The 11549-nt window shown below is 33.9% G+C and overlaps 2 protein-coding genes across 3 annotated transcripts; both read right to left on the bottom strand.

Annotated features, from left to right (window-relative positions):
• Positions 1 to 1978: 1978 nt before the first annotated feature.
• Positions 1979 to 5258, bottom strand: LOC111490302 (50S ribosomal protein L19, chloroplastic-like). 2 transcript variants are annotated; one of them, XM_023138886.1, is made up of 6 exons: positions 5162 to 5258; positions 4716 to 4968; positions 3603 to 3854; positions 3424 to 3510; positions 3170 to 3303; positions 1979 to 2419 (listed from the first exon to the last, which is right to left on the bottom strand). In XM_023138886.1, the coding sequence occupies exons 2-6, from the start codon at positions 4947 to 4949 to the stop codon at positions 2314 to 2316; spliced, it is 813 nt and encodes a 270-aa protein (XP_022994654.1). In that variant the 5' UTR covers positions 4950 to 4968; positions 5162 to 5258; the 3' UTR covers positions 1979 to 2313. The 2 variants fall into 2 exon arrangements, with proteins under 2 accessions (XP_022994654.1, XP_022994655.1); XM_023138887.1 differs by having other exon boundaries at positions 3603 to 3851.
• Positions 5259 to 6049: 791 nt separating this feature from the next.
• LOC111490295 lies at positions 6050 to 11013 on the bottom strand. The gene is made up of 9 exons (XM_023138878.1): positions 10863 to 11013; positions 8595 to 9095; positions 8201 to 8403; positions 7409 to 7489; positions 7226 to 7312; positions 7013 to 7145; positions 6828 to 6899; positions 6592 to 6735; positions 6050 to 6517 (listed from the first exon to the last, which is right to left on the bottom strand). The coding sequence occupies exons 2-9, from the start codon at positions 8734 to 8736 to the stop codon at positions 6408 to 6410; spliced, it is 972 nt and encodes a 323-aa protein (XP_022994646.1). The 5' UTR covers positions 8737 to 9095; positions 10863 to 11013; the 3' UTR covers positions 6050 to 6407.
• Positions 11014 to 11549: the final 536 nt, after the last annotated feature.

Genomic DNA, 11549 nt, shown 5'->3' with positions numbered 1-11549 from the left:
TTTTTTTTTTTTTTTTTTTTGTTATCAAAATTTTCTTTTAAAAATATTTTAACAAATCAGATAAATGGTGAGTTAAGTCAATTCATCCTTGAAGGTCTTATACTTCTGAACCGATTCAAGAAAGAAAGTTTTAGAATATGGGGTTTGAAAGATTTCGAGCCTCTGGCATTTGGTCCGACCTAAAGATTTCGAAAGAGAGTTTAAAAGAGGAAATTATAAATTTAAATTATTCCATTAGAATTAAATTTTTTTTATTGAATGAAAAAAAAAATCAAATTCTAAACTTTTAATAATAAAAGATTTCATTTAGATATTATTCTCATTTCTTTATCTAAAAATTATAAAATTTCTCAAAACATATTATAAATTAATTTTTCTTAATGAGCAAAAATAAAAAATAAAAATCAATATCAATAACACAATTTTTTTATTTTTTATTTTTATAAATTGAAATATTAAAATCACATTATAAAACAAATACACTCTCTCGAAAGCTCTTCATCTTCTTGCTTTTGTCCCCCATTATTCAATTCAAATCAAGATGCAGCTTATCTGTAAAACAAATAAAATAATTCAAATTAATTAATATAAGGAGAAAATAATAATAATAATAATAATAATAAACAAAATATTATTGGAAGAGAGGGAGTACCGGCAACGTCCTTGTCACCGCAATCTTCGTCGCATTTAACCTCGCAGAAGCTTTGGCCGCTGCCATTGTCGATGCACTCCTTCTCGCAATTTCTGTAGCAAGACCTGAATTTCGCGTCAAATTTGGCCTCCGCCACCTCGACGATATCAGCATCGGTGGCGGTGGAGGTGGCGGCGGCGGAGAGTTGCAGAGCGGCGACGACGAGAGTGCACATCAAAAGCATTGCGATCATCTTGTTCGCCATTTTTCTGGTCTTACGTTTGGTGATGCTTTAAAATCTTGTGTGAGATTTTGAGGCTTCACCGGCGTTTGATTTTGCGAGGGGATGAATGTTTGAGAAGAGGAGAGCCCCTTTTTGTAGGGTTCTTAACAAGCTTAATTTTAGATTAATAACTAAATTCCTACAAATTTGTATTAAATAATAACAAGATTACCAAAAAAATAGATTCTTACACACGTGTATTAATAATAAACTTATAAATCTAAAATTATCATATTCATATGACAAAAGCAACTTTATTACATTATTTAATTTCTTAATTATAAATATTTAGTCAAACTTGTATTTCAAAAATAGAATGGAGTAAATTATATTAAATAGGATATAATTTTAAAAATATATATATGAAATAATTATTACAATAAAATATTTAATTAGTTTTAAAACCCCTTTCATTGCCTCCTTTTTTGGCGGGAAAAAGAAGAAAAGAGTTTTCATAGGCAATAAATTAAATCCCCTCCCTAAACCGGTGTCATTTCCCACCTCAAATCTTTTCCCGAACTCTTGAACAAACGACCCCTAGAAAGAAAGAAGTTTATGGTTAACCCTAGACGGACTCGGTATGCCAAACTGCCAATAATAATGCAGTTCACAGCCTAATCCTACACTTGACTGTATGAGCAAGAACTCGGAATCATGCATATTCTCGTCAAATTAGAAGAACGACAATAGAGAACAATATGAGGAAAAATTAGAAGGAAATGAAAACTTTGCGGTTAACCCCAAATAGACTCGGTATACTGAACTGCCAATCAATAATGCAGTTCACAGCCTGATCCTACACTCGACCGTATGAGCAAGAACTCGGAATCATGCATATTCTTGTCGAATTAGAACGACAATAGAGAACAATATGAGAAAAAATTAGAAGGAAATAAAAACTTTGTGGTTAACCCCAAATGGACTCGGTATACCGAACTGCCAATCAATAATGCAGTTCACAGCCTGATCCTACACTCGACCGTATGAGCAAGAACTCGGAATCATGCATATTCTAGAACGACAATAGAGAACAATATGAGGAAGGATTACAAGGAAATGAAAACTTTGTGATTGATAAGTAATTGATCCTTCATTCAAAAAGATGATAATGTTGATAGATGGAATGTATAACATCAGGCACACACATTGCAAACAGCCTAATAATATCAGAGCAGTAAGTCGCATCTTTCCTAGCATAAAAACAAAGAATTTTTCTTCTAAAGGCAATCAATGTTGACTTCTTTTTTTTATTTCAGCCAAAGCTGAGGGCTGCACTACTAGATTCTCAGCCCGGTTCTCCCTCCATGCTTAAGACAGGATAAGATAATATCATGAAAACTCGCGAGATTTCTTGCCAAAAATGATTACACACCTCTGATCCCATTGGATAGAAAGGTTGCTAATGCCTCTTAAGCGCGTTCATTTTGTCCCTAAGATAGTAAAGCTTGGCCCTCCGCACTTTCTTCTTGTCCAACACCGTAATCTCTTTTATGTTTGGTGAGTATCTGTCATGCATCAACCACTAGTTTAGTCATACGCAAAGACCCATCAGAAAAACACAGGAATTGAACTTGTCAGAAGTTAGAGAGTAGCGGGAAAAAAATATTCGAGTAATCGAGATATTACAAAGCTAAGAGTTCGATTTAGTTTTAGTGACCAAGAACATCTAAAAAGATGAAGACTACACATATGTATGCACATCTTAATCACCAACTACCACGAGAAGACTAGCAGGGAGAAACTATTCGAGCAATCGAGATTTCACAAAACTAAGAGTTCGATTTAGTTTTAATGACCAAGAACACATCTAAAAAGATGAACGCTACACATATGTATGTACATCTTAATCACCAACTACCACGAGAAGACTGGCGGGGAGAAACTATTCGAGTAATTGAGATTTCACAAAACTAAGAGTTCGATTTAGTTCTAGTGACCAAGAACATCTAAAAAGATGAAGACTACACATATGTCTGTACATCTTAATCACCGACTACCACGAGAAGTGCGTTTCTCTTCCTATGTTATCGAAATAGAATATTGTACATCATGTACTAATTCATTTGTATCAGAATTGTATTAGTTTCTCTCTAAATTAAAGACAATTCATAGAGGCATATGCGTGAAAGAATGGCATGAACAAAAAATAAGCATAGAACATGCTTCCTAAACACAAAGATGAGCAGGGGAAAACATGGAATTGAGTAGGTAACTTAGCAGAAAATAAAATATAATTAAAAATCCGCATTACTTACAAAGGGAAAAGAGACTCAATCCCAACACCAGCAACTACCCTCCTTAATCTAAAAGTTGTGTTTAGACCAGCGTTCCGTCTGGCAATTACAATGCCTTTCAACGTTGAGACACGTCGCTTGTTCTCAGGTACTTCCTGCTCACATATGATAGGGAAAGCCAGAAAAGTGCTCAATTACCTCATCTACAACTAGTTTTAAGAATAGTAACATTATGTACGACCAGTAAAAACACGTTAGACTAAAATGAACTCTACCACTTTGAGCTGCACAATATAGCCTGGTTTTATATCTGGAATTTCTCTCTTTGCTTTTACCTCCTCAATAGCTTCCTTGTCTAAAATCTGCGGGGAAAAGAAACAATATGTTGAAATCAAACGGATGGGACGATGAAATAAAATTACTTATTTTCCAAAATGCTCAGAAATGTAAATACCTGCATTATGTGTTTTGAGGTTTTATCAAGCCTCTTAAATTTGATGCGAGGAGTTATATCACTATCAATTGCAGGAGATCCTTGTGGAGCTGATTCCATCGAACTTGTTGTCGCAATGCCCCTGCTAGAAAAAGGAGCTGCAATTTCTGCCAACTGAAATAAATGTTTCCTTGGACTTTGGAATGCTGGACAAGCTGAAGATACACGCTTTCCCGAAGGCAAAAATTCCATTTGAGAGCCCATATCTTTCTGCTAAATAATTGAACAAAATGTTACGAAGTGATATATTTCAAAACAGACTCTTAAATAAATAGATATTGCTTCCAATGAGTACCATAATCCAACAGATATACATAAGATTCTGGAAAAAAAAATCTCACGAAGGTAGTCGATAACTTCTCTGTTTTTCCTATTCATTTTTGTAAATAAAAAACGAGTAATATTGAGAGAAAAGAGGTTCAAAAGAGGAAGATGAGAAATTCCAGAAAGATAACAAGGAAATTCCAGAAAGGCTATCCAATTGGCAAGGATCATAGAAGCTAAGAAACACAATCACAGTGTTTCCTTGAAAAAAATACAACAGCATGACACAAGCTAATTGTTCATCAGACATAGTAATTACACAATGAGTAACTGATTTTCTATACTTTATTTGTTGTGAAGGAAAATAGAATGCATAATAACTAAAAGCCTAAGACAATAGTTGTATCAATTAAGTCATATTAAACTCAGGAGCCAATCCCAGCTGGAGTACTCATACTCTAAAACCTTTTAGCAATGAGACATTTAGCAGAAATCACTTGTGATCGGTATTAGAGACACTTGCAGAACATACACAATTGATATGATATTATACATATTACGTTCATCCCGACCGCCAATCAAAGACCGATATCAAACGATTTACTTGTGTATCATTGCTTATGAACTTAAACATGAATCATAAACGAATTCGAAAAAGCTTGTAATTAGAACTAGCTTAAACGTCGCTAATCACATAAAAAAACTAAAGCACCTTTACTGGATAGAAACTCTAAGAATAACGCAAGAACAAATCATACAACTAGACGACCATAATGTCCAACATAGTTAAAAATAAACATAAATACATACAAAGGCTTCCGGATATTGATTCCCCAACTTCGAGAAAGACCTGAAGAGGGAACCATTCAAAGACCCATATGGATTCGCAAAAAGACGAAGGCTGGTAAGACTATTTTCCATCGACATTGACGCCGAGCAGCAACTGCTAGCATCCCCATTTAGAGGGTAACCTCTAATCGGCTTAAAATGAGCGTAGGAACTTTGCCTTCGTACCAATTGATTAATTCTGGGAAAATTTTGCATTCTCACGGTGGATTTCGAGCTGCATAACCCACATAAAACTCATGAGCTAGAAAACAATCTTGATAGAATTGTTACAAAAGAATCGAGTGAGAAGGAATATGGTAGTGAAGCAGCGTGTAAGAAATGTAGCTTAAATTCATATTGCACTGATCAAAATCGCTGGAAATGCCGGAGCTGATTCCAAATCGACCGGAAAAGAAGATCCCACTCACCGATCGTACTCGGGGAGAGCTACTGAATCTCTAGCTGAGAGGAGATCTTGGAGCCTAAAGCCCTAAATCAGGAAACGCAGAGGTTTTTGGTCGAGCAGACGCTCTTGCAATGGAGATGGACCTTGAGTTTCCCGCTTTGCACAATGGGCCCAATTAGTGGGCTTTCTGCACAACCGTCGCCTCTTCCATTATTGGGCTTTGAATTTCTTTAAAAATAAAAAAAGAGTTAAATTGCGCCTCTTAGGTCTCTAAGCTTAAAAAATATGTTTAATAATTAATATATATTTAAATTAAAATATTTTTAATAGCGCGGGAATAAGACCACGTGAGATCCTACATCGAGTGGATTGTGAAGTCTCCATCGATTGGAGAGGGGAACGAAGCATTCATTATAAGGGTGCAAAAACCTCTCTCGTGAGGTTGACGGTGTAACAAGTCAAAACGGACAATATTTGATAGCAGTGAACTTTGGGCAACTACAAATGATATGCTAGCGAAGACACTGGGTGGTGTGCCAGCGAGACGTTGGGCTCCCAAGGAGTGGATAGTAAGAATTCACATCAGTTGGAAAGGGAAACGATATATTTCTTATAAGAGCGTAGAAACCTTACTTGCAGACGAGAAGGCCAAAACAAACGATATTTGCTAGTATGGGGAGTAGTGGACTTCGGCTATTACACCCCACTTTAAGCTATTCTAGTCTCTAGTCATTGTTCTTCCACGGACTAAATGATAGAAGGCACGGAAGAGATAAATTAATCATAGTCATTTTGGGCAAAACTCTTATCTCGGCATTAAGAGGATAGCCCGCTAAAGTCTTGTGATAGAGACCTCAGTTAGAATGAAAATTTAGAAATTTATTCGACACGATCAAACCATACTCTTAGATTAGCAACGAACACGTGAATTTCCAATGTAATACGAGTGGTACATTCTATTTGATATCAATTATACAAACTTTTTACAGAAGCACCATTTGTAATACTAATCACAGACTACAAACACCGCAACATAAATGAATCTTCTGTTCAAAAGTATCATCAAAAAGACTCAAAGCTACTGTTTTACTTTACTACAATACCTAATGCACTACAAAGAAAAGTAACAGGCAAAACTCAGATCAACATCAACAGCTCAAGCAAGAACGCATCTCATTTCGACCCAAAACCGAACCAATATGATTCATAAACAAAGACCGAGATCTCTGAACTCAGCTAAAACTCGGTCGAACCGAGCCAATCTTATCTCATTTCGACCCAAAACCGAACCATTTTGCCAGGAAGTTTTTATTCTTTCCACGAGATATGTTGGGTGTTTCTCTAGCCGGTGTTTGAATAGGTAACAAACTAGGTTTAGCTGCAAGAGAAACATTAGACAGTTACCATGTTAATAGAATCTCTCATTAATCTAGTTTATGCTGTCAAACATACCGGATTTCGGCGAAGCCCTGCAAGTTTTGGCAGTTCCAAAATCATTAGGTTTCTTTTGTTGGTTAATTGTGTCATCATGGGGTGAGATGGATGTTCGATTCCTCTCCATAATACGCTCTACATGCCTCGCGTCATCGTTGCTACCTATAGAAAGGTTACGAAGTCATACATCAACATGAAAAGTTGATACAATATGTTGATGCAACTGAGAGACCATGAAAGAATAGGAAGCTGACCGTCATCAGGAGGCTTTCCATAACTTTGCTGCAAGGCATCCAAAAATGGACGCTCCTTTTGAACTCGCATCACTAAATATGAAACAAAACCAGGGGAAAAAATGGTGGCAAGATTGATATTTCTTAACAGAGAGTGGGCTGGTAAACGCATAAAGAGAGAGTAAAACTAGATCGATGAAGCGTACACTGATCATAAAGTCCGTTCCTACAATTTGGTGCCGAGCCAACCGATAGCAACTGAACAGCCTCGGCATCTCTCGTCATCGATGATTGAGCCGATCCATCAAGATTTTTTGTGTCCAACAGAATTCCTGCGAGCTGGAAGTCATGAGATGAACGTCAGAATTGCTTCAAACTGTGGACAAATAAGAACAAATGTTCTGTATAGTTAAAGTTACCAAGAGATTCTTCAACAAAGGAGTTTGAAGCAAATGATAGGCATCCTCACAATAGTTATCAGTAAGAATGGTGCACTGAGATCCAACCTAAGAGATAAACGGTAAAGAATGCACCCCGAAACATGACAACTTCGAATGGCTTCTCAAAAGATAATTTACAAGTGAAATTCATTGTGCACTCACCCCATCACTCATCTTAAGGACATCGTGCCCTACGACGAGGACGCTAGTTCGACCAGCCATCATCAGACTTTCTAAGTCCACCTGAACCACATAACAATAACTAAAATCAGTACTCTACACATTGTCAAAGGTTATCGTAATGGCTCAAGCCCACCGCTATCGATGTGGGATCTCACAGAGAATGAAACATTTTTTACAATGGTGTGGAAACCTCTCCCTAGAGGACGTATTTTAAAAACCTTGAGGGAAAGCTCGAAAGAAAAAGCCCAAAAGAGGACAATATCTACTAATAGTGAGCTTAAGCTGTTACAAATAGTATCAAAGTCAAACACCGAGCGATGTGCCAGAGAGGAGACTGAGCCTCGAAGGGGGTACACACGAGGTAGTGTGCCAACATGGACGCTGGGTCTCAAAGGGAGTGGATTGTGAGATCCCACATTGGTTGGAGAGAGGAACAAAACATTCTTTATAAGGGTGTGAGAACCTCTCCCTAGCAGATACGTTTTAAAAACCTTGAGGGGAAACCCGAAAGGGAAAGCCCAAAGATGACAATATCTACTAGCGGTGGGCTTGGAGGTACATTTGTATCATATCAATCATTGTACTCTAGATTTAATAACCTTGCTCTAGTACAATGAAGTTGATGCATTACATGGTATCCACGCTACATCTTATTTAACATGATTAACAGAAACTACTTAACGCATGAGATTCTTATAGGTCATAGTTACCATTTCATCTTATTGATAGGTCGGTTTCGAAAACAATCTATCAAGCATGGCACCAAATTACCTCATCAGTGAAAAGAATCGAGGAAGCATCGAGTCCAAGGTGATAAAAGAGCCAAGCAACCTGCCGTTGGTTCCACATATTTCCCCTCTGCATATTCATCACAGGCACCACAAGACACACTCGGCCGCTCTCTGCATTACTCTGCCTCATTTTGTTCTCTAGTAGCCAGGCATAGCACACTGCCGCTACCATTGAACTAGTGCCTGCATTCCAAAATTGTCAAAAGCTTTTTCAATACAGAAACAAGCAAGTAACCCCATCTCTACAATTACAAGCTTCAACATCATTCTATAAAATTAGGGCACAAAACACTCGCATTATCTTCATTCTCAACAAAACTACCATCAATTCATCAAAAAAGATGCACAAATCAACATTTTAAGACTACACTCAACTGTTTGAAGTTCCGGATAGAATGATTTTAACTTCAACATTAAGCTGCCCATCCGAGATTTGCTGAATTTTGCTACGCTGCTCTTTAAGGAACCCATTAAGGCCAAACTCCAGATCTTCAGAATCGTCCCTCGAGAACCCATTTAGATTGGATTTAGGTCTAATCGATTGAATCGAACAGGCCGGCGACGAGACCGTTCTTCTCGGCGGCGGATTCGTTAGGGTCTTCGGGGGAGAAAGAAGGGCATCCGGCGGAGGAATTGGGAGGCGAGAAGGGGGAAGATCGGTGTGGAACCGAGATTTGCGAGTAGTGGGAGGAGGATCGGAGATTGGGGGATTGGAGGGTTTGAGGACGTTGGATATCCATTTCTGAACGGCGGAAGAAGGATTTTTCGGCTCCTCCACGGCGGCGGAGGAGATTGAGAAGGATTCTGATTTGTTGCGGCTATGGCGAACAACTTTAGAGAGGATCTCACCGCTGAAATTGTCCACAGCTCTGTGCCTGTCGTCGCCATTGACAAACAGAATCGATGCAGTTAGCGGTTAAGCTTTTATATGTTTTGTCCCGACTCCTTCGGCGAATAAATTCGTAGCCAAAAATATTTTTTAAAATTTAATGAAATTATTTATAAAAATTTTAAAAAAGTATATCAATAAACTCGCAAAAATCATTAATTAATAAAAAATTAAAAAAAATTATTATAATTGGAGGAACCAAAATTAACTTTTTCCATATATCTAAACCTAAAATATATTTATATTTAATATATACATTTTAATTTATTATAATATATATGCTCGATATTGAGTTGGTAATTTATTTTAATATATACATTTCAACTTTAATGTAACAATTTAAGAATTAAATTGGAATTTAATATATATATACAGTGGTACAAAAATAAAAATTTATTAATTTAAATGATTTTTACCACTCATTATCTTTATTTTTATTATTTAAAAATACAATTTGTGAAATATAACACCCAAATAATTACTAATACTTCCATAAATAGAAACAAAACATTACAAAATTTATTTTTTATTTAATATAAAATAATTTTTTTTATCTAAACCCTAAACCCTAGATAGGTTTTAAAAATTTATCCATATCATTTTTTTCAAAAAAAAATATAATTTATCCATTTTTATATCAATAAAATCAATTTTATTATATTTAAATTTTCATTTTTTTTAATTTATAGGAATGAAAATAATATAATAAGGTATCAATTAAGATTTTTTTGGTAGGGAATTATATATTCAATATAAAAATAAAAATACCTCTAAATTCTATATTTTATCTTTAAAATATCCATCCATTTTCAAAATTTATTATTATTTTTATTAAAAGTATTTTTTATTTTTCTATTAGTTTTTAAAAATATTAATTAAATTTTTTTAAATTTTAAGGTATTTTTTAAAGTTTAAGAGTATTTTTAAATAGTTTTAAAAAGTTAAAATATATATATATATATATATATATATATATATATATATATATATATATATATATATATATATATATATATATATATATATATATATATATATATATATATATATATATATATATATATATATATATATATATATATATATATATATATATATATATATATATATATATATATATATATATATATATATATATATATATATATATATATATATATATATATATATATATATATATATATATATATATATATATATATATATATATATATATATATATATATATATATATATATATATATATATATATATATATATATATATATATATATATATATATATATATATATATATATATATATATATATATATATATATATATATATATATATATATATATATATATATATATATATATATATATATATATATATATATATATATATATATATATATATATATATATATATATATATATATATATATATATATATATATATATATATATATATATATATATATATATATATATATATATATATATATATATATATATATATATATATATATATATATATATATATATATATATATATATATATATATATATATATATATATATATATATATATATATATATATATATATATATTTAAAACATTTTAAAATTTTAGATTATTTTTTATACTTTAAATTCGAAACTATATTTGTGAACATCTTTTTTAATTTTATTTAAATTCAAAATATATATATTTTTTATTAATTTAGCTAAAATAAAAATTTTAAACGTCCCTGGTTCGGTGTGAAATACCTTCTAGCGGACCTTGAGAGTGGATCTCTCCGATCATTGATCAAAGCTGACGATCTGCCGTTGGCCGCCGCAAACCTCGGCGATCCGACGAACCGAGCCGGCGAATTAGGCCGCGAAGGAGAAGAAGCCACCAACCGGCGCGCCTCATCTAGCCACTCCTCCGTCAATAGGCTATTTCTACTTTTATTACTCCGATCAAACGATTCTTCTTCTTCTTCTTCTTCTTCTTCTTCCTCTTCTTCTTCTTCATTTTCATCACCAGTCAAATTATAGGCCTTCTTATCCTTTTTCACGCTTCCGAAGAACATATCGTTCATAAAATCAGTCAAATCTGGCGCCTGCTGCAGAGCCTTGGGCCGAGAATTTGCCAGTCTCTTTTGCACGATTATGTGCCCTAATTTCGCCATTTCTCTGGTATTCTCCCTGCTAATCCTCAATTCCATTCCTCTGAAACCTTAATTATTTCTAGTTGGAATTTGAATTTTGGGGTTTGAGCGATCGTATTTCGTTGAGCAGATTAAATTTGTACTCGAAGAACAGATTTGTTAATTCGAACATAGGATTTATCATTTTTTTGGGATTTTTCGCGCATAGATTATGGCCGGCGGTTTCGATCTGTCTTTTCTAATGAAGAAATTTGGAACTTTGTCGATGCGAGAGCTTCGTCTTTAATATTATCCTATTAGT

The sequence above is a fragment of the Cucurbita maxima genome, unplaced genomic scaffold (genome assembly GCF_002738345.1).
Source record: "Cucurbita maxima cultivar Rimu unplaced genomic scaffold, Cmax_1.0 Cma_Scf00015, whole genome shotgun sequence".
Classification (NCBI taxonomy): Eukaryota; Viridiplantae; Streptophyta; class Magnoliopsida; order Cucurbitales; family Cucurbitaceae; genus Cucurbita; species Cucurbita maxima.
Note: the sequence above shows the minus strand (reverse complement) of the source record. Positions and strands in the feature narration are given on the sequence as shown.